The sequence below is a fragment of the Dryobates pubescens genome, chromosome 38, assembly GCF_014839835.1.
Source record: "Dryobates pubescens isolate bDryPub1 chromosome 38, bDryPub1.pri, whole genome shotgun sequence".
Classification (NCBI taxonomy): domain Eukaryota; kingdom Metazoa; phylum Chordata; class Aves; order Piciformes; family Picidae; genus Dryobates; species Dryobates pubescens.
Genome location: NC_071649.1, coordinates 3273337 through 3296164, shown reverse-complemented (window position 1 = coordinate 3296164; position 22828 = coordinate 3273337). Strand labels below are relative to the sequence as shown.

The 22828-nt window shown below is 44.2% G+C and overlaps 1 protein-coding gene across 1 annotated transcript in view; it reads left to right on the top strand.

Moving 5' to 3' along the window:
• ARPP21 (cAMP regulated phosphoprotein 21) overlaps positions 1 to 22828 on the top strand; it is a 110429-nt gene that overhangs the window by 58385 nt on the left and 29216 nt on the right. The window contains exons 17-20 of the mRNA XM_054177163.1: positions 41 to 210; positions 1786 to 1890; positions 4272 to 4535; positions 10540 to 10666. Of these exons, the coding sequence (XP_054033138.1) occupies positions 41 to 210; positions 1786 to 1890; positions 4272 to 4535; positions 10540 to 10666 (666 nt within the window). The remainder of the gene's footprint in view (positions 1 to 40; positions 211 to 1785; positions 1891 to 4271; positions 4536 to 10539; positions 10667 to 22828) is intronic.

Below are 22828 nucleotides of genomic sequence, written 5' to 3'. Positions count from 1 at the left end.
TCTTTAAAGTGTTCAGCAAAGGCAGGGGCTGTTGTTTCAGGTCAACCCTTTGTAAATCCTGACGGGACGCCGGCAATATACAACCCTCCCAGTAGCCAGCAGACGATGAGGAGCCAGATGGTGGGACAGTCTCAGCAGCAGCCTTCATCCCAGCAGCCTCAGCAGGTTCAACAGCCACAACAGCAAATGGCAAGTCACCTTGTCACACAGGTATGTCTGGTGGCCTCTGGAAAAAACAGAAGCAGCTTTCAGGGTTACAACAGATGATCCTCTGAAGGGTAGGAGGGAAGGGTGCACTTAGACCAAGTACTAGGGTGTTTTTTGTTTTGAAACAAATGGGGCTCCTGGTCTGTATTTTCAAGGCAGATGAAGAGGAAAGATTCCTTTTTCAGTTCCATCTAAAGCATGGCTTAATTTTGAAAAGGACTGTTAAGCAAGCTGCTGTATATCTACATAAATTGCTCTGGCAAAAAATTGCCCATAATTGAGAGCTGAAGCGTTCATTCTCAAACTAGTGCAGTCTGCAATTCCCCCCAAAGAGCCAGGGACCATTCCCTGTCCCTTTTGACAGCAGTGGGATTGAGTCAAAGAATCAAGGACAAGGCAGAGCTCTACAAACTCTTCCACATCTGGTAATACCAGGCATAATCTATGGGTAGCCCACTCTCTGAGCTCCCCTTCCTAGACCATGGGTTCTGTCTGCACCCCATGTTCTGGCCATGACTGCTCTGAGATAGAAGCTACAGGAGGAGAGGGAAAGGGCAGAGTTGTTTGGGCATGGTGCCGCAGTATGTTGGGTCTGTGGCCTCTGGGCTGGCGGTGGCATGGAGCCAAATATGTCAGAACATGGGCAGTAGGGTTTGGCACTAGCTCAAACTTAATGTTGTGGTTTGTGTGTCTGCTCTCCCAGAGCAGAGCAAGCAGAGGGAACTACTCAAGCAAGAATCCTGCATCTTGCTTACTCACAGAGCAGCCAAGATCTACTATGGTACTTATGTGGCTTTATAACTTGGCACAGTTTCATCCCAGGTTAACCTGAAATGCAATGCTTAAATTCAGTGAGGTTGCTTTGATTTTACTGGGTTTGGCCTTCCATGGGTTTGGCTCTTATTTCTTGATTTACCTTAGCAGTTTTAGAAGACAGACCTAGCACCGAGCCTGTGTAAGACTCAAGTTAAATGAGAGATTAAAATGAAAGGAATAGTAAAGCTCTATTCCAAGGTAATAGTGCTGTAGAAAATTGTTCTTTCTCTTAGATAAACATCTGCTCCAAGCTGATGGGCCTGTCTGTTGATAATTTGCAGCCTGCTCTTTGTCAATTTTTTTTTTAGCTATTGTGTTCTGCTAAAGCAGCTTTACAGTCATTATGCCTTTGCCTATGACACACTCGGAGTTAAATCAGTCATTATCAGGAAAATTCAAATATACACTTGTACTGTGCTGCTCTTCCATTCTCTCTCTGAAAATTAAATGCAGAATCCTAATTTGGCTTTGCCTCACATCAGTAATAAAGTAGAGCTGTGGCTTTATTTAATCTAACAGCCATCAAATATATGAAAATAGGCAGGGAAATCTGTAATAAAGAATTGTCCTGGTACAAGGCTAAAATGAAGACTAAAACCACAGGAGCTGACCTCCTGTGCTTGGGCTGGCAATGAGTCACCTGCGTTTTCAGAGCTATGTTTGAGACCTTTGCTCTCAGTGACGGAAGTGTGGTGGTGGTTGTTGTTCTCTCTCTCTCTCTGTAGGTTGTATTCATTGTCTTTCCCTGTGTTTGTTTTGCAGCCTGTTCAGGCAATGCAGCCATCTTCTCAGTCAGTACAATATCCAGCCGTTTCTTATCCTCCCCAGCATCTCCTGCCTGTCTCTCCAACGCAGCAGTTTCCTGTGGTACTAAAGATTTGCATTCATTTATTTATTTATTTTCCTTTCCTTGAAGTTGGGTGTGTGGACATGAGTATGCCCAAGAGCCTCTGGGGAGCACTGCAAGGGCTGTCCCACAGGAGAGCCCCATCCAAATCCTCCCTTGCCTGGATGCTTTTGCTACTGACGAGCATTTTGTAAGAGCATTCCCTCTGGTTTTGGTTCCTAAGCTGCAGGGTGATGTTAGGAGCAGGGCTCTCTACCTGGTTAGCAGAGCCTTCAGAAAAACCTTCTGTTGTGCCTGTGGTAGGAGCTTGAGTCTCCTTAAACAGCTAACTTGGGCATTTGAGATTTGAGTTACCCCTTTTTATATCAACAAAGGCTGGAGAAGACACCTCTAGAGATCATTGCTTTTTCTACTGTTTTATCAGGACAGTAAATCCATAGCCTGGATTTATTCCCTGGTGATACCAGAGCACTTGGGAAAGAGAGCAGTGGTGGGGCAGCTGCAGAAGCTGTGCTGTGCTATGCATCATGACAAGGCACCAGCCCACATGTTGAATAAAAAGAAACAGAATGCTCTTCCGGAGTCTCAATCTGGCTTGGTGCTTGCAGGGCTCAGATTATCCTGTTTGTAAAATGAAGCTGACATCTTAAGAGGCACTGCAATTACTATTTTATATTTTTTTTGCTCTGTTCTTTTGTCTCTCTTTCCTCTGGTAATCTTGTTTATGACTGATTTTTTTATTATTATTATTTTTCTTTCCTGAGGTAGAGATGTCACATAGTAAGAGATGGAAACAAAGCTGAACAGATTCGTGCAGCTAAAGTGGTGTTATTAATGCCTGGTAGATGAGCAGTACCATTTAAAGGACAGTAAAGAGCATTCTGTAGTGAAGAGAAGTTGCATATCTCAATGCTAATTCTCTTGAACACAGTCTTTCAGGCATCTCAGGTTGCTCTACTGATTTTTAGTGACTAATTTAACAGCAAAACTTCACCTGAGTTAATGTCTTCAGCATACATCACATTGTGCACACGATGTATAAATTATAGGGGGGTTGAAGCTCTTGGTCTTTGTTGTGCATACCCAGAGGCATTCCTGGTTCAGTGAAGTTTCTCATTGAATGTGTTTGTAGGCATTTGCCATGAGGGAAACAAATATCCTGGCTTTTTAAAGAAACAGGTAACAGACCTACCTGAATATGGTTGTGGGGTTGTGGCAAGGCAAGAGCATTGCTTTCTTACATCACCTGAAGACCTGCAGGAGTCTTGGCTCACGATACCTGCTCTGGTTGTGGAAGGTCACTGTACATTCTCTGGCAGTGCCTTACATCTATTTTTCCCTTTTCCTATTCTGCAGCTTCCTGACAATAAATACATTGTGCAGGATGATTTTGGAGAACGAACACCACAGGGATACAAACAAAACCGAAGAGGCTCCTTTAAAAAAGCAAAACCAAAACACAAGATAGCAAGGATGTTCTAAGTGAAAAGCATTTTTATAGTGCTTATTCCCTGTCTGAGAGGGGGTATGAGGAAGGGACCATAATCTGCAGAGTAGCACACAATGGAGTTTTGTGCTGTGTTTATTGTTTAGAGTAAGCTTTGATGTTGAGTGTTTAAAAGGTTTATGATATGGGCACAAGTGGAGATGCATAGAACCACATTTGCAAATCCTTGGCCTTTCCAGAATAAACCTGAGAGTGTTGATCAGTATGGATCTTTTGGCAAGGCTGTTTAGCATCCTTGTGGCATTACCACACGTGGTAACACTCAAGGCCCATTGACTTTATTTGGTACTTTCATCCTACCATAGATGTATTTTTTTTTTTCCCCCTCCAGTGAAATAAAGAACTTGTTTCTTTCCAACACAGAATAAATAACCTTGAAATGGCAAATGAAGGCTTAGCTTTTTTATATATTCTCTATGTTAACAGCCAAAAGATTCCAAAAAGGAAAGGGTCTGCATCTGAAACCTTCTCAGTTCCCCTCAGGATCATTTTGAGACGGAGGTGAAATTAGCAGCATGTATTTGGGGGAAAGAGTTACTCACAACGTTATTGTCGTGCCCTTTAGATTTAAAATGCCCTCTTTTGATCAGTGTAAAGTTCCCTTGTCATTTAGGAATAAAAGCGGGGGGAGGACACAAAGTAAAAGCCAAAATAACTGACTTTGGTGCCAAGTGATGCCATTCACCTCGCAGTCCAGAAGTCTTTTGTCAAAGCATTTATAATGCTTTTAATTGCCTCCGTTTTTATAGCTGTCCATGCAGAGCTCGGCACTCCTTCGAGCCGAGCTATTCCTTTCCCCTTCCTGCTGTGTTTGAACCTCTTTTGTTTGGCTAATTTGCATGTCTGCTGCAGACATCCTGTCTACCTCATTTTCTGCTGCCTTTTGCCCTGCAGCGGGACGACATGACAACGCAGTTTAACCAGATGAGCTTGAGTCGCCAGTCATCGGGAGACAACCCCGAGTCGCCTTCTGGCCCTGTCTACCCATCGCCTATCCTGCAGCAGCCTGCGCAGCAGACAGGTTACATCATGGCCTCTCCGAGCCAGCAGCTTCCCCCAGGGGGTTTCACAGGTTCGGGTCCACCCGTGTCCCAGCAAGTGCTGCAGCCCCCGCCGCCGCCACAGGGCTTCGTGCAACAACCGCCACCACCTGCTCAGGTAGGCAAAGCTTTCACCACCGTGCTGCTCACTGTAGCATCACAAAGAGACCATCCTAGGAAAAGTCAAATGCAAAACACAGCAAAGCAACCAACTAACCAAAACCAACCAAACAAAACCCTCAAACACACGCACTACCCCACCCCCAAACAAACAAACACCACCCACCCCCAAACAAACGAACCCAAACAAAGGAAAAAGAGTCAAAAATCAGACAGAAACAAGCAACACAACAAAACACATGAACAGCAACAACAAAACCCCACCAAAACAGCTTCAAGGTTATTAAGGTTATTCCTGGTTTTGTCCTGGGATTAAAGTTTAGCATACTTTTAGGCATCAGGACGCTTGCAGAGCCTCTGTGATTTTCCTGAGTTCCAGCAATTTCTTCCTGGTCCTCAAGCCCTTTTCTCAGTGTATGTCTGTAGCCCAGGACACACGTGCACACGAATATGAAGGAGGAGGGTGAGTAAATAGCTGTAGTCCTTTTTCCCTCTGTATATACCAAAAGAGCAACGTGCACATCAGCCCAGGTAGTCATTAATCATATTTAATTGACTTGAACATGTGAGGTGTCACAGATCAGTAATTTTAACTGTCTTCCTGAAGACTGATTATGTTTTACTGTTCACTACCAAACATCTCTACTTGTCTCCTGGGTACCTTTACAGAATATTGGAAGTGATTACTGTCAAGAAGTAAAATGCACAGAAGACTTTCTGGCCCATTTTCAAGGCATGCTCTTTAAAAAATAAAAAAAAAAGAAAAAGAAAAAGCTAAATTCTTTATCCAGTTACAGATAACTTCATTTGAACTCTACTTTAGAGTGGTACTGATAGTGCTGCTCCTGTTTGCATTTTATGGTTAGAAAGCAAATTTATTAATAAAAATTTAAATCTTCATTATTATCTTTCTTTTCTTTTAATGTAAAAGTTGTGTAAACCTTCTGCTGATGCTGTTTGTCACTTCTTGGCGAAGATCTCCTGCTGGCTTTGTTAATGGGATTCTGTATTGCCATAGTAGTGAAGCAGGTTTACTCTTAGAATGTTTTCAGTGGGCTAGGGACCCACTTAATTAGATCACTGACTGGCCTGAAGGAGCTGGGGTTGCTTAGCCTAGAGAAGAGGAGACTCAGGGGTGACCTTCTTGCTCTCTACAACTACCTGAAGGGAGGTTGTAGACAGGCAGAGGTTGGTCTCTTCTCCCAGGCAGCCAGCACCAGAACAAGAGGACACAGTCTCAGTCTGCACCAGGGGAGGTCTAGGCTGGATGTTAGGAGGAAGTTCTATACAGAGAGAGTGATTGCCCATTGGAATGGGCTGCCCAGGGAGGTGGTGGAGTCGCCATCATTGGAGGTGTTCAGGAGGAGACTTGATGGGGTGCTTGGTGCCATGGTTTAGTCAATTAGGTGGGTTGGATTGGTTGATAGGTTGGACACAATGATCTTGAAGGTCTCTTCCAAACTGGTCCTGTTCTGTTCTGTTCTGTTCTGTTCTATTCTATTCTATTCTATTCTATTCTATTCTATTCTATTCTATTCTATTCTATTCTATTCTATTCTCACATCCCTCTGTGACAACCTTACTGTGGCTTTCCAGTATCTGAAGGAGGCTACAAGAAAGCTGGGGAAGGATGTTTTAGGGTGTCAGGGAGTGATAGGACTGGGGGGAATGGAGCAAAACTAGCAGTGGGTAGATTCAGACTGGATTGGGAAGAAGTTCTTCCCCAGGAGGGTGGTGAGACACTGGGAAATAGTAATTCCTCTGCCCTAACAGCTCAGCTTTCTGTGCAGGACAGCTAGACCTCGACTCTCTGTCCTGCCTGCTGTGACAAAATTTCACTGAGGCAGTGGCTGTTGGCAATCTGATTCCCCCTTTACTCTTTTGGGCTTAGATGCAATAACAAGGCTGCTTTCAGGTGCCAAAGCAGGTGGTCTGAAACAGGCTTTAAAAAACCAAAAGGTGTAGTACAGATGTCAGTGCAGGCAAAACATTGCGGAGCATTGATCAGTGTGAGGCAATCGATGTAAAAGCACTTTTGTGTCTTAAATGCTGCCATTGAATTTATACCAGTGAAAAAGAGGCTTGAATCTAATGGTTAATGAGTTGCTGTAAATGTGGGAGAGCTGGTCTGTTCCCCCAAGTAGAAAGAGCTGTGGCAAGAGGAGGTGGCCTTGAGTTGCACCAGGGCCGGTTTAGGTTCAATACTAGCAAAAAATTCTTCACAGGAAGGGTTGTGAAGCCCTGGAACAGGCTGCCCAGGAAAGTGATGGAGCCCCCATCCCTGGAGGTGTTTAAATGACATGTAGCTGTGGTGCTGAGGGATGTGATGTAGTGGTGACTTGCCAGTGCTGGGTTTAAGATTGGCTTGATGATCTTAAAGGTCTCAACCAAAATGATTCTGTAATCCTGTGAAATGCATGGCTGATAAGGTTCTATCAAGTTGGCTATGGTGCCCTGCATGCTGTTGGAACACAGCTGTGAAAACTTGGGTGGATGTCTTGTGAGTATGGGAGCTGAAAGGAGGAGAAAGAAATGCTCTCCAAGCACACAAAGCCAGTGGTACCACCTTTGAATTCTTAGCTTTTGGATTGAAGTTGAGTTAAACATGGGTCCTCAGCTGCTCTCCGAGTTTCCCTCTCCCAGTCTGTATGAAAGCAGAAGGAGGCTGACTTTGAAATGATATGCCTAAGAAGAGAAGAAGGTCCCTTACCAGGCTTTTGCTACTTCTTTCATCACAGCTGCTGCCCAGCTTGACAACAGAGTCATCATTTAATAACCTGAAAATAATGATCTGTCTTTGTTCAGCCAGTTGGAAAAAAAACAAGCCAACCATTAGTCTGGCTTTGCTGAGAGGGACTTTTAGCAGCAAATGCCTTTCTGCTTTCTGGATCACAAAACACACAGCTTTATTTTCTCTCTTGTCTTCTATTTTCAATATATTCTCTTTCCAGTGGTTCTTCTATAGCACTTATGGGCTCAGGCACTTCAGCAAGGGTCCTCCTTGGGTTTTTGCAGCACTGTCTCAGTGGTGCTTATCACTGCTCTGCCTCTGCAAATGAACAAAAGGGAAAGAAGTTCTTCCCCATGAGGGTGGTGAGACACTGGCACAGGTTGCCCAGGGAGGTGGTGGAAGCCTCAACCCTGGAGGTGTTTGCAGCCAGGCTGGATGTGGCTGTGAGCAACCTGCTGTAGTGTGAGGTGTCCCTGCCTATGGCAGGGGGTTTGGAACTAGATGATTCTTGGAGTCCCTTCCAACCCTGACAATTCTGATTCTGGGAAAACTGCAAGTACTATGCCCATGGGAAAGGATATGTTCCCTTAAAATTAATTTTTCACCTTTGACTCATTCTTTATGGAAGGTATGCTGGCATCATGGTGTCTAAAAATGAGATGGCATGGATTCTTGGAGAGGCTTGGGCAAGCAATACACATTTTGAGGGATTTTTCACCTGAATTAATTTTGCATCCCCTCCTAGAGAGTCCAAAGCTACCCTAAAATGAAATCTTTGTTCATAGGATGTCTCCTCTAGGAACTTGTTGCGGTGAAGGTGAGGGAGTCACTGCAAGTGAGTAGGTCTTTCCTGGATGATCTCAGAACATTGTATTTGGAGGTCATCATGCAGTTGTGCATAAGCACTTATGTTTCATTGCTGTCATTGTAATGGGGGGGGAAAGGGGGGTGGGGCATATAGGGAGAAGATACCTTGAAGAATGACTGATCCCAGTCAGTTAGGTACTGGGAAGAGATGGTGCCTCCATGTGTCCATACATCCCTGGGGTTTGTCTTCACTCCCACGCAGGCAGATGTTAACTGCTATTAGCAATTGTGTCAGCATCACTTACCAGCTGGCTGAGGGTGTTGATCCAAACCCAGAAATGTTCAAAGGTAGAACGTCTGCCTGATGGCAGAATAGAATCATAGAATTGTTAGGGTTGGAAGGGACCTCAAGGATCATCCAGTTCCAACCCCTCTGCCATGGGCACAGACCCCTCACACTAGATCAAGTTGCTAAGAGCCTCATCCAGCCTGAATCAAGCTCTAAGTCAATAAAGAGATAATGTAGAAAACTGAAATCAGCCTGAAAGGTGTATGTAATCCATTCCTACTACAGCACATACCTGTGGATTTGCAGCTAGAGAACGGTCCAAGGGAGACCCAGCCTAAGAGTGGGCTTGAAACTGTACGTGGACAAAACAAATTAGAAAGCCAGTGCTGTGCTGAGTCTCTGCCCATCATCTGGTGACAAAGCAGATTAGATGGAGGAAAAAGTAATACCAGTTCATAGCATTTCATGAGTGTCTCTGAAGTGGGTTGCCCACTCCTGTTATAGTATAAGATAAATAAAGAGAATGTGTATATGAGAGGAAAACAATGAAATGCAGTGTAATGGTCAGCCTACAAATAAGGAAGGTATTCACCTTCAAAATAAGAGTATCTAAGGGTGTAAGGATTATCTGTCAACCACTGCCATGGTAGTTATTAAAGAGGGGAGATTTTTCAAGGATTAAGAACAGGAAACAATGCTTTTAGGCTAAAGAAGGCAGCCTTTGTTTAGGTTATGGTCCGAGAAGGGCATTTTCCTAATTATTGTTTTACAATGCTAACCATATAGCAGTGTTGGCATCCTTGTTAGTGCAGCAGAAATCTCTGGTTCTGCACATGAAATGTGTTACACAAGGAGAAGCTCCAAGGTTAGATTGTGCATTCACATGGGAAAGCAATTCAAGTGTAATTTGACATGTCAGTAGGCTGCTACACAAGCACGGTGGGCTCTGCTGAAGAGCACAGAAGCAAAGGTGTTAGCAGCACTGATGTAGTAGGACTCTGAAAAATTCAGGAGGGTCAGAGTAGACAATGAGAAGTGATACTTCTTGTCTCTGATCCCTCTAATTTCACTCTTCACTAAAGCAATATCAGGAAGGACAAATAATATGTTTCAGCTACAGGCACAGAGATGTACTCATGAGACACGAAAGTGCATCCTTCCAAAACCCTCAGCCACCTATTTTATCCATGTCTATGTCTTACACCAGCCCTTCTTTTAATATCAAGGAGGGACCATACGCTGCTGAGCTCTGTTGGGTGCCTACAGCATCTCCTGCAGGTGAAAATGAAAAAGTTTGAGTGCTCTGAGTTTGCCAAAGGTCATTTGAACCGGTTTAGCTCAGATGTCTCAGTAACAGTGAGGTAGCACATGCAGGGAAAATCTTTAGCTCTGGTCACCCTCCTCCAACTCTCCTGTTCTCCTTTATGATGCAGTGATGTAGTACATGTTGCTCTGCAATGACAACAGGAGGAAGAAGCCCACCCAGCAGCACTTGCAGACTCAATATCTACCTTCTGCAACAAAACAGCTAGCACTGTGTTTTGAACTGTAATTATATTCACACCAAGTGCAAGAGGGGCCTCAGAGGGAAACGTTCCTGCAAGGAAGGATGTAGCTGTGCGACTCAAGTGTGAATTCAGTAATTGTTCCTTGCAAGTGTTAAGGGTGCACAGACTCTGTCTTTCCCTCCTCATTCTTGCTTCCAAATGTTTTTGCTCCCACCCTCTTTGTTTTGAATTGCCCATTTCCTCCAGGGGTCACTCAGGGGTTCAGCATGCTGTCTGCATGTTGCCATGGAAGGTGTTGTTTGCATCCACATATTTTAGGCAGCATTTGATAGTTTACTCTGATTTTATTATAGTTTTTTGGTTTTGCTATGTGCATTTGGTAGCTTTTTATGCATCCTGGAAGTCTTTATCGCTTTTAATTAAAATTCTTTTTTCTTCTGTTTCTCAAAGTATCTGAGAGCAAATCTGGGCACTGATGGCCCCTTTTCTTAGCAGAGCCGAAAGCAAGCAGTAGTTCTTGAAGAGAGACAATTCAAACCTCTCCTCTTGATTACTGTTACCGTTTGTATGCTTGGTTTGAACCCTTGCTCCTTTTCCAGTTCTGTTTAATTTTGTGAATGTTTATGCTTTAGAGTCTATAGTTAGCTGCTTTTGTCTTTCCTTGCAGATGCCAGTGTATTATTACCCATCTGGTCAGTACCCTACCTCAACAACACAGCAGTACAGACCCATTGCCTCAGTTCAGTACAATGCACAGCGGAGTCAACAGATCCCACAGACTGCACAGCAAGCAGGTATTTACATCTGTCACTCCTTTCTTCAGCTGCTCACAGTGCCTTTGCTGGTGAAACCTGTTGGTTAGGCTTTACTTTGGAGTTTGAACAGTGGAGGAGAGAGCTGGTCACTATTCTGTTGGAAAAGATGGTGACAGTCACAAATGGAGAAACCCTTGGCATGGAGATCCAGAGCAATGGTAGAGCGAAAGTTGTGTTCTCTACCACTGCTATCCTGCACACGGTGCCAGCTCCTCTGTGGCCATGCTCCACAGGACAGAGCACAGAGAGAGCTGGGAGGGAGCTGCTGTGAGCAGTCGTGCTGCATGCTCGAGCCAGCCAGTGTGGTTGGTGCTTCCTCACGCAGACTCCTCGAACGTTTGCAAGACTCTGCGCAATGACAGATTTGCAGTGGTGCAGGAGGGGCCGGTCCTGCTCCACCACCCTCTGCTCTCCTGAGGCCAAGGAGCAGCAAGGTGGTCCATGTGGCTGGTGCCTGCGAAGAGCAGCTGCCCACAGAGAGGTGCAGCTGGAAGGGGGGCCGTTACACTGTAAGAGAGTGAGTAGCAGGTCTCACAGTGAACCGGTCTCTTTTCCTGCTGTGTCATGCCCCTCCTGATGGCACCAGAGCCAGAGGGATGTAGGCAGAGTTGGGCTGCTGTGTGCTGGGGGAGGGCAGAGCTTGCAGTCGTGAAGGGGTCCTCATATTTTGAAGGAATAAAAAGTTCCAGTTTTGGAGATTTATTTTTTTTTTCCTTTAAGCTGTTGGTTGTTTGTTTCTTTAGTGCACACCTCCCTCATAGGGCTCTCAGGCAGTCATTTCAAGGTGCGTGGGAGAGTCTTGTTTCCTTGCAATCACAGATGTGCCAGGTAGGGCAAAGCAGTCATTGTTCTGTCTGGGTTTGGCAGAAACCCTTCTGAATGGCAAAATAGGTTCCCTGCAAAGGCATTGGTACGACAGTCTCTTAAGATGCAAGTCAGAAGCCTAGACATGAGACACGAACAAGACTTACGGGGTCATCCAGCCCGACAGCTTGTCACTGTAATGTGACTGCTCACACTCTCGCAGGTGCTCCGGGAAACAAAGACCCAGCAAAGACAGCTGTAACCAGGCAATCGATGACTTCTGTGGGGTTTTGTTAAAGCTGTTTGATGTTCTAATAAAATTCCTGGTGCTTTGGTCAGGGTTGGCAGTGGCTGACTGCATCTGCTTTAATACCTTCATATTTATACGTTCCTGAGAGAGGAGGGGGTGAAATACTGCACAAAGGTCGTTTGTCTCTTCTAGCTTCTCCTTCCTGACGATCTGTTACCCTATTTGTTATCTCTGTACAGTGGGCATTTGAAAATAAGTGCAAATCAGCTTCGATGACATTATCTGAGGCTACCCTCTTGTTATGAAACCACATTTGTCATTTTAATGCTGCACCCACAGCAGAGTGGAGATTATGGTAAATGAAGTGTACAAGAGAGATTCTGAGGCACTTGGGTGATGTTCAAGAAATGACCCAGCTCTTTGATTTTGAGCAAATCCCAGGTTTGAAGATCTACTGCAGCAGAGGAGCTGTTGTGTTTGCGTACAGGCAATGCAGAGATGCAAGCACCGGTTTTGTTTCTCTGTTTGCTGTGTTCCTTTCCTTACATGTTTGGAAAACATAAGTGAAGGAGTTTGTGCCTAGGCCCTCGGTCTTCTCCTGCAGTTCACTCTCCAGCTGCCTGCTCAGTTGGAAGCTTTATTCTTATCTCTTGTTTAAAAATGAAAACATTGTGACTACACTTTAGATTCCCTGCCGTGGTGATGGCTTGAAGCATTTTAGCTATTCTCAGCTTTTGAAACTTGGCTGAGTACAGATTCTTCAAGCTGGTTCATCCCTTTAAGCTCAGATACAGCCTGTCCTGTAGTCATCGTCCAAGCATGTGATAAGCATGGCCAGAAGCAGCTTCCCCTTTCTTACAGGTCTTTTCCTGGAGATGATGTAAGAATCATTCCCAGGTATGTACCACTGCATCCCTTGGTGTTTGGAAAATGACTGGCTTCCCTAAATGTCTCACTGAATTCAAAGAGGCAAGTCTAGGAAAGCATGTTGTTCGTGCTGCAGGGGTGTACCAGCAGGTGCACCGCAAGTACTGAGACATGCTAAAACCCAAGTAATTAATGATGGTTTCATGCTCATTGTCACTCCGTCTACTCTACTTACCATCAACCTCCCCACACATGTCCATTTTGCTTCTCTTGTGCCCTGTGGCCTCAAGTCTTCCTTAGGAAGAAGTTGTTCCCCATGAGAGTGGTGAGAGACTGGCACAGGTTGCCCAGGGAGGTGGTGGAAGCCTCACCCCTGGAGGTTTTGAAGGCCAGGCTGGCTGTGAGCAAGCTGCTGTAGTGTGAGGTGCCCCTGCCCATGGCAGGGGGGTTGGAACTGGATGACCCTTGAGGTTCCTTCCAACCCTGACAGTTCTGTGATTCTGATTCTAAGTCCATCTGCAAACCCCTCATCTCTTGGCTCCTCTTTGGTGCCCAATAGCAGTGGGCAGGAGACAGTGTTTTGCCACTGCTGCAGATTGACTCCTGGCACCTGAAAAGAGCAAATCACTGCTGGCTCATCCTGCAGCCTTCCAGGAGTAGGGCAGGTGAGCTGGGGCAGGCCTCTCCTCACCCAAGCCACTGATTTTTCCGAAACTTTTGAAATGTAATCTCTTCTCAGCTTTCATCTCCCTGTCAAACACCAACTTGAAATGTTACTCTGAGGCATGTTGGAGAACTGGCAGAGTAATCACACTCATTTTTTTTCTCTTCAGAAAGCAGGTTTTTGAGGGGGAAAAAAATTCATAGCACAAAACCGGCAAAAAAACCTTTCAAATCTTCCTGCACATGACTGGAAAATAGCAATCAATAAGTCAGTGTGTGTGGGACTGCAGCTTCCCTTCCCCTGCAGTCTTGGCATCAGCTAAGCACATGAGCAGGCTGCGCAGGAGCTGGGGATAGCTAGGGCCAGGAAAACAAAGACTTGATGGAGAAAGGGCTCACAGGTCAGAAATGTTGAGGATGGGAAGGGGAAACAGATGGGATGGAGGCAGATGAAAAGATGATTTCTGCAATGGTCTCCCCGAAGACCTTGCAACACTTGCTGCTGCTGTGGAGAGTGCAGGTATCCCCAGGGGAGCCCAGGCTGTCTGCTGGCACCTGCTGGCTGGCTCATCTGGGAAGGCAGCCTTAGCCTGGAAGCTCAGAAAATGTTTCATTAAACAAAACAAAATTGAAGTTTGCCTGCTTGGAGGAGCTTTTGGAAGCTGTCAAAGCAGCAGGAAGGAGTTTGCCCACTTTTCCCTGCTCTGGCTTGCAGAGGTCCAAGTTTGATCCAATGCCACCGGTTTGCTGTCATTTCTCCTGCAAGAGGTGTCTGGAGGAGCAGAGTGCCATGGGTGGCTTTTACAGCAAACAGCTAAAGCAAAATGTCAGGACAGCCTCAGCGGTGGCTGAGGGAGCCTCTGCTCTCTTGTGGCTCTGGAAGGAGAGCAATATTAAGTCAAAACAGCTCCAGGGCAGAAAAAGAGATGAGCTCACCTAAAATTGGATTAGAGCTCTGGCAGGAATAGATCATTTATAGAGAAGGATGAGAAGTTTTTTATTTATTTGCTTTTATTTTTTTTTCTTTAAGTGATGGCTTGCATGAGAACATCAATGATTCATTTCTGGCAGAAGCCTGATGCAAAGACTTCTCCATGAAGATTTTGGAAAAACCTCTGCCATTTGAATTATGTTCATTTTTGTTCAGGCCAAAATGTGGTACCTGACAGCATGGTGCCATGGTCTGTACACAGAAACATTTGTGTTTCACTCAGATGCATCCCATCGCTGCTTTTCTGAACACACTTCTGCACCATTCTTGTGTCCAGCCCTGTGCAATGCATAGGTTTTCAAATTGTGGCCATGGAATGTGGCAAGGTGAAGCTGGTGTCTGTCACCCTGTGGCATGTGTGGAGAGCAGCTCTGGGGAAAAGGATCTGGGAGTCCTGGTGGGCAACAGGATGTCCATGAGCCAGCAATGTGCCCTCGTGGACAAGAAGCCTGATGGCATCCTGGTGTGGATTAGAAGGGCTGTGGCTTCTAGGTTGAGAGAGGTTGTCCTGTCCCTCTGCCCTGGTGAGGCCACATGTGGAATATTGTTTCCAGTTCTTGGGCCCTCAGTTCAAGAAGGACCTCAGGGAGCTGCTTGAAAGAGTCCAGCACAGAGCCACTGGGAGGCTCTGCAGTGGAACAACTGCAGGCAGTGGAACAGCTGCCTGCGAGGACAGGCTGAGGAGCTGGGGCTTGGAGCTTGGAGCAGAGGAGCCTGAGGGCTGCCCTCATTCATGTTGATAAAGATGTGAAGCGTGAATGTCAGCAGGACAGAGGCAGGCTCTGCTCAGTGATGTCCAATGACAGGACAAGGGGCAGTGGGTGCAAGCTGGAGCAGAGGAGGTTCCACATGAGCATAAGGAAAAACTTTTTCACTGCAAGGGTGACAGAGCCCTGGAGCAGACTGCCCAGAGAGGTTGTGCAGTCTCCTCTGGAGATATTCAAACCTCACCTGCATGCATTCCTCTGTGACCTGCTCTGGCAGGGGGCTTGGACTGGATGATCTTTTGAGGTTCCTTCTAACCCCTAACACTCTGTGATTCAGTGATATTACTCACGGGTATTTTCCTTTTGAGAATTCTTGCTCATTTCTGCATCCTATAACAGATGATGCTTAAGAAGTGCCCAGTTCTATAACAACACACAAAATAGTGTTTCTGTATTCTCATCTCTCAGTACTCTACAAACTGTGTGTCTTCTATTCTTCAGTATTTATCTCTATATTAATAGTTTTGAAAGCTTTTATTCCTGGTTATTGTGTTTCAGTAGGGAAAAAGATGTATTAGGTGATAAATGAGTAATGATTTGTACTGTATCATGACAGAAGGAATCAGCAGTGCCTTGCTTTATATCTGTGTCTGTTTTCTTTTGTTAGAGCAAGTGCTGTGCAATTCAAGGATTTTTCATCTTTAAAGTCTTTCATAAGCATGAGATGGATAAATGCATGAGTATTACTTTGGGATACGTGACTGCTCTTACTGCTGTTCAAAAATGAACAAGCTGCAACAAGTTCCATGATTTTTTCCTACTTGGGTCCATTATTGTATGTCTGCCTTGTGCTCCAGATAACTCCAGAGTGCAACAAAATGTTTGTGGATTAAATAATATTGTGATTCTTGTTTGAACCTAGTTCTAGGAGGCTGAGTTTATCACACAGTTCTCAGGTAAAATTTGTGGCATGTGTTTTGCATCAGTAAAGAGGATCATCCTTTGAGGATGATCTTTTAGACCTACAGTATCTGGTTAAATAAAAATCTTCCAGCCAGAAGTTTACACTCTAATATTTACAGAGAAAATTAGATGGTGTTTGGTCCCTGGAGGTGTTCAAGAGGAGACTGGACATGGCGCTTGGTGCCATGGTCTAGTCATGAGGTCTGTGGTGACAGGTTGGACTCGATGATCCTCGAGGTCTCTTCCAACCTTTTTGATACTGTGATATGATTGGGTGGTCTGGAATTCCTGCAATTAGTATATGAGAAATCCTAAATTCATAGAATAGAATCATAGAATCAATAAGGTTGGAAGAGACCTCAAAGATCATCAAGTCCAACCTGTCACCCAAGACCTCATGACTGCTAAACCATGGCACCAATTTGAGAATCAGCAAATGCTGCCCTTGTAACCTGTTCAGTGCCCAGACCACAGAGGAAATCTCTGCTTGGTCCTAAAAGCAGTGTAGTTAAGGTCAAGTCCAGGAGGCAAAGCAAGTAGTTATGTGAGGAAGGCACACACCTGGACACTGCCTGGATGCAGAGTCCTTTCTTAATGGTGTACATAGATCTTCTGTAAACACCAAATGTTTGTCTTGAAGGAAAGGTAATATTGCTGATGGAGTACTGTGCTGTTAGCCTTTACAGCTTCCAGTAAGGAGGGAGAGGTAATTGTCTTTTTAATGTGCCTCTGAAACAAATTTTAAGCGAAGACAAACAGAGCCCATAATTTTTTTTTAGGTAGAAATCAGAGTCAAATTGACAGTGAAATACTGGAGTTTTGCTTAATGTAATCGTTTAGGTGTCAGCATCATTGGAGAGGGTTATGCTCAAGTCTCTATAATCCTCTTTGTCTTCTGGAATCATTTGTCACTGTAAACTGATACTGAGAGGGGGAAAGGAAATGTGCAGCAATAAAAAAATAAAATTGTTTTGTCCTCGTGGTCATTAGGGAAGGTTATAAAGAAAGATTGCCACTTTCTGCCTTCATTAGCCACCTGACAGGAGCTCATGGTCCACGATGGATTTGTTTGCGTAATTCCATCTATAATTTCTGTCCTTACGCAAACATAAACAACTCCCACTTTTAAGTATGTTAATTATCTGAAGAAACCATTTCACCAACTGCTTGCTGCACTGCTGAACCAGATTGATACTGAAGGTGTCCATCTGTGTTTAATGCTATATTGTTATTTTTTTCCAGCAGATATGACTACTCATGCAAAGCACTGCAAGAAATGTGCCTCTCATTTTCACAGGACCTTGACAGGAGTGGGAGGGACAGAGCGCTGCTGGTTTATATACTTAAATTCGTTAATGCTGATGTAAAGCTTTGGCATTTAACAGCATTTTATGAAATAGGAAGGCCAGGGCAAGAGGGAGTTGTCAGCAACTGCAGCAGGAGGACCAAGTTCAAAATTGTGCTCTTGAACTCATCTACTCTGCTATTATTAGCTTCTGTCCAAGTATTTTATATTTAAGTTGCCCAGAAACTTAAGTCTTTTCCCTTACAAGTGCTTACAAGTACTGAGTATCCTGAACCAAGACCATCTGCAAAGTAGAGATCAGTGCTCCTCCTGCCAGCTGCTTTCTGTGGATGGCTGCGCCTTCAGCAAGCCTCAGGAACTGCTCTTCAGGCTTGTTCTGTTTTATTTCCCCTCCAAAATCACATCTGGAGAAGCAGCCCACAATTCTTTTTTCATTTAATTTTATGATCTGGTTCCAACTTGAGGCATTCCTGTGGTGTGAGAAACCCAAGGGCCTTGGCATCAAAGGGTTTTAACTCACATGGTGAGCTGCAGCAGAGATGCTCTCCAGGATCTCTGCTCTTCAGGGGTGTTCTCCATCTTTCTTTCTTTCTTTCTTTCTTTCTTTCTTTCTTTCTTTCTTTCTTTCTTTCTTTCTTTCTTTCTTTCTTTCTTTCTTTCTTTCTTTCTTTCTTTCTTTCTTTCTTTCTTTCTTTCTTTCTTTCTTTCTTTCTTTCTTTCTCTCTTTCTTTCTTTCTTTCTTTCTCTCTTTCTCTCTTTCTCTCTTTCTCTCTTTCTCTCTTTCTCTCTTCTCTCTTTCTCTCTTTCTCTCTTTCTTTCTCTCTTTCTTTCTCTCTTTCTTTCTCTCTTTCTCTCTTTCTTTCTCTCTTTCTTTCTCTCTTTCTTTCTCTCTTTCTTTCTCTCTTTCTTTCTCTCTTTCTTTCTTCTCTCTTTCTTTCTCTCTTTCTTTCTCTCTTTCTTTCTCTCTCTTTCTTTCTCTCTTTCTTTCTCTCTCTTCTTTCTCTCTCTCTTTCTTCTCTCTCTTTCTCTCTTTCTCTCTTTCTCTCTTTCTCTCTTTCTCTCTTTCTTTCTCTCTTTCTCTCTTTCTTTCTCTCTTTCTTTCTCCCTTTCTCTCTTTCTTTCTCACTCTCTTTCTCTCTTTCTTTCTCTCTTTTTCTTCCTTTCTTTCTCTCTTTCTTTCTTTCTCTCTTTCTTTCTTTCTTTCGCACCTTGAGAGCTGCCTGCTCTCAAGGTGTGAAGGAACAGTGAATTTAGCACTGGAAAAAGAAGGACATGAAGCAAGAAACTCACATAGTTCTGATTATATATTTTATGGGTTTTTTTTGCAAGTTTAAGGTCTTATATAGTATTTCACTGTGGTACATGGTATATGATGAAGATTAGCTCCAAAACCCATCCACCTCCTCAGTGTTTCCTATTACCTACCCATAGGGAGCTCCCTACCTAGCATTTTGCACCCTGGATTTCATTTCCCTACTGCTGGGGGAGAGTTCTGTGACAATATTACATTGCAGACTTTCCAGTGGCTTGCTGGGAAAGCCAAGATTGAAGCTATTGAAATGTCTGCTCCTTGAAGCCCTGGATCCTGTTGTCCTTGCCGCACTAAGCCACAGTGCTGCACCAGTACCGAAGCAGGGCTCAGCTACGCAGAATATCTGCGATTTAAATTAATAGCAAGATTAATACTCTCACACTCCCTGCAGCATGGCTGATTCTGAAAATTAAAAGGCAAAGTCACTTTTGTCCAAAAGCTTTGTTCTGATTCAAATGACTTGTTTAATTATTCAGCATTCACACCAAGAGAGAGCAAATATTGAAGCAAAACCACCACTGGACTCAACATCCATAATAATCTTAGGACAGCCATTTGCTCGTGGGTTTTCTTTCCAGGCTCCTCAAGTACTGTTGAACTTCTCTAGCACTAATTAAATGCTAAGCAATTTCTGACAGTGGTCCAAGGGTTTCACACTAAAATACTGATTACTTTTTTTTTTTTTTTAATAAATGTGTTGGTTTGGTTGGGTTTTTTTTATTTAATATTTTCTGTGTGGTGATCTCAGTTAATGTCCAGGAGCAAGAAGAGAGAAAAAAGATTTCTAACGGCATTGTGCAGTGGATAGGGCTTCAAAATGCCTTGCCACACCAAGATGCAGGCAGCATTGTAAGGTATCCAACAATGTCTATGAGGAATCTTTGCACATCTGTCTGTTCTTTGCCAAAAAGAGTCATACAGCATCTCTGCTGCTAATTCCGTGTTGGATCAATGCATGGTGCTCCCACTCTTGGGGTGGAATTTTCCAGCACTGAGTAGTTGAGAGGTTTGTATTGTGTTCTGGCTTTCCCTTGGGTTTTTTTTGATGTATTTTGTTTTGGGTTTGTTTGGTTTGGTTTAGCTTTTTTTGGTTGCTTTGTTTGTTAAGTTTGTTTTGTTATTTTAATTTTCTCTTTTCCAAACCCACCCTGCCTTTTGCTAGAACTAGTGGAGCCCCACCTTTGACAGAAATGCTAGAAAGCCCTTCTCTGGAGGGGCAGAGGCTGCCTCCAGCGCTGCTTCAGCCTGCTGCTCACAGTCAGTAGTAGGTCTCTAGGCTGTGGGGCTGTTTTCTGTAGGTTTCTTGCAGGTGAAAGCATGCAGCAAGGTGGAGAGAAGTGCTGGAAGGCTTTTGGGTCTAAGCTAGTAATTGAAGAAATACTGCACACCAGGGAGCCAGGGTGGGTTCTTGTCTTGCATCTGCTATTGATTGAGGATTTAAGAATCAAAGCATGCTTTCCAGTAGTAAACTCAATAGAAGAGGACACTTGCTTAGACTGGGATGCAGCAGCAGCAATGTGTGTGAGTATGAGCAGCCTGGAAGAAGGGCCACAGCACAAGTGCAGTGCTAGTGCAGAGGAACTCAAGGACAGTGTCTCAGTAACTGATGTGGTGTTCTGCTGTCCAGCCCTGATGTGTAAAATGGTCCCAGTGCCTTTACCTGACTTTTGTTGAGCCGTTGCTGCAGTCAGTTGTTTTTTTACCTATACTCTCCATGAGAACATCATCCTTCTCCAGTGGCCAGCACTGGATATATAGAATGAATGCATTTATGTAGCAAGTGAACAAATATCCTAATCTTTCTGTCCACAGAATCACAGAATGGTGGGGGTTGGAAGGGATTTCTGCAGATCATCTAGTCCAACTCCCCCTGCTAAAGCAGGTTCACCCACACCAGGTGGCACAGAATCATGTCCAGGCAGGTTATAAATCACTTCAGAGAAGGAGATTCCACAACCTCTCTGGGCAGCCTGTTCCAGAGCTCTGTCACCCTCAAAGTAAAGGAATTTTTCCTCATGTTTGGATGGAACTTCCTGAGTTCCAGTTCCTTGTTCTGTCACTAGGCACCACTGGGAAGAGCCTGGCGCCATCTTCTTGGCACCCACCCTTTAGTTGTTGATAAGAATTGATATGATCCCTTCTTAGTCTGCTCCCCTTGAAGCCAAACAGTCCCAGGCCTCTCAGCCTTTCTTTGTGAGAGAGATGCTCCAAGTCCTCTCATTACCTTCCCAGCCCACCCACCGCTGCACTCTCTCCAGTAGGTTCCTTGGCTCTCGTTAGTTTGTTTGCAAGCAAAATAAGGCTGACAGTGCGGGTGTGTGAAGGAGGCAGCCCTTGAATCTTCCCAAAGAAAGGAGCTGGTTTCCTTAGCAACAGGCAAGGCTATGTGATACCTCTCCAAACAGGTCTTCACCCCTTCCCCAGGTCCTGCTCTCTGTTGCAGCTCTCTCATTATGCAGCGCAGCAGAGAGCATTCCTGCAGCATGAGCTAATTGTAATGCATGAGGGCTGGTAGCTGTCATTGGCACTGGGCAGAAAATACCAAAAAAATTGGATTTGCTGTCTGAGTGTCTGGTTCTAACAACAGCTTGATTATTTCTGTTATTACTAGTGATACATCGTCCCTGCTGAGCCTTCACTTCCAGTGGACGTCGCTGGCATTTATCATTATGAATGATAAGGATAAACACAGATTTTCTGCTGCAGTCTCTGGTGAGGCTTCCCTCATGGCTGATAGGATGTAGATTGAGAAAGGGAAGAGGTGATTCTCTACTTGGCCTTTGCTGCCAGTCTAAAGACCTAGCTGTAAATGTGAGTCATTTTACATTAATTCACCCCAGAACTGACAAAGGGAGGTTGGTTATTACTATTCAGAGCTTCTGTTTCTGCTTCTGTTTATGTGCTGGTGGCAGGGCATGATGATATCCACATCAGCAATGTTGCTTCCAAGATGGAGAGACAAATAAGCACACCACTAAATGTGGCAAACTGAAATTCATTTTTACAGAATGGTCATTTCAGCCTAGAGATTTATGTGATGCAGAAGTTGGAATCCCTAAGCAAACCATACCTGAATCTTGGGAAGTCAGCTAACAGTGTGTCTGGGAGGAGATGAGATTAGCAGTATTTTATCACAGGTTTTCATTATGTATCTAATATAACTTTCCTTTTAATGCAATCCTTACCAACAAACACAGTCTTTTGACTGCCATCACACAAGCACTTAAGAACAAAGAAAGGAAGACAGACCGATCTGTGTGTCAATAATTATTGTACCAGAGTCGTGGTCAAGAAGTGACAATGAGCCTTGAGAGCCCCCTGTGCTAAGAGCTGTATACAGAAGTGTGAAAAGGTTTTCTTGAGATGCAGCAAAGAGCTTGCATCCAGGACTAGAAGAATATTAAGATAGGCACTATGGTGGCTGTCCAGTTTGGAGGTGGGCTGTTGCCCATCTCCAGAAATTCCTTGGACAGCTTAGGTAAATCAGAGGAAGAAAGAAACTGCTTTTAGTGTGGCAGCTGTTCGTTCACTCGCTACCTGTAAGCAGTCAGGCACCTAAAGTTGCCACTGAGTGCTGGAAAAAGCAGCTTTGGGGTTTGTACCTGTAGGATGCTTACCTAAATATTACTCTTTGGACTAATTCATGGCTTTGCAGAAATGCCTCTCCATCTTCCCTCTTGGTGTTCCTTGTATTTGCTTATACAATGAAACCATCACTAGAAGTGAGTAGGAGACTTAGCCTGTAAATAAGAGCAGTGTTTTGCATGTTGTGAATCATTCCTTTCTGAAGGACCTTAGCCCCATGGCATTACTTGAGTTAAAAAATAACAACTGAGCAAACAACTCTTTAGGAGATATGTATGTATCTGTATCCTTGCTCCTTTGTGTCATCAAAACAATTTGTTATGTGCTTCAGCACCATCCTCAGGGCTTCCAAGTAGCACTCTGACAAAACAGAACATCTTCAATAGCATCTGCTCACCAGTGCTGCATTTCCAGTTGGTTCTTTGCTGAGAGAGCTGCCTTTCATCAGGTACCAAATCTGCAGGAGTGGGAAGGACTGGATTTTTACAGGGTCCTGCAAAGAAACCTCCACAAATTAAATGTTTAAGGTTGCCAAGTAGCACTTTAGGGAATAAGCAAAAGAGGGGAAATGTATTAAAGTATAAGAAGCAATGCACTGCCTCCAAATGAGTGCTGCATTAATAGTTTGTATCAAATGGCAGTTTAAATTCTGTCTCTATTGAAGAAATAGAAAGTAATTAATCTTTTGTAGCA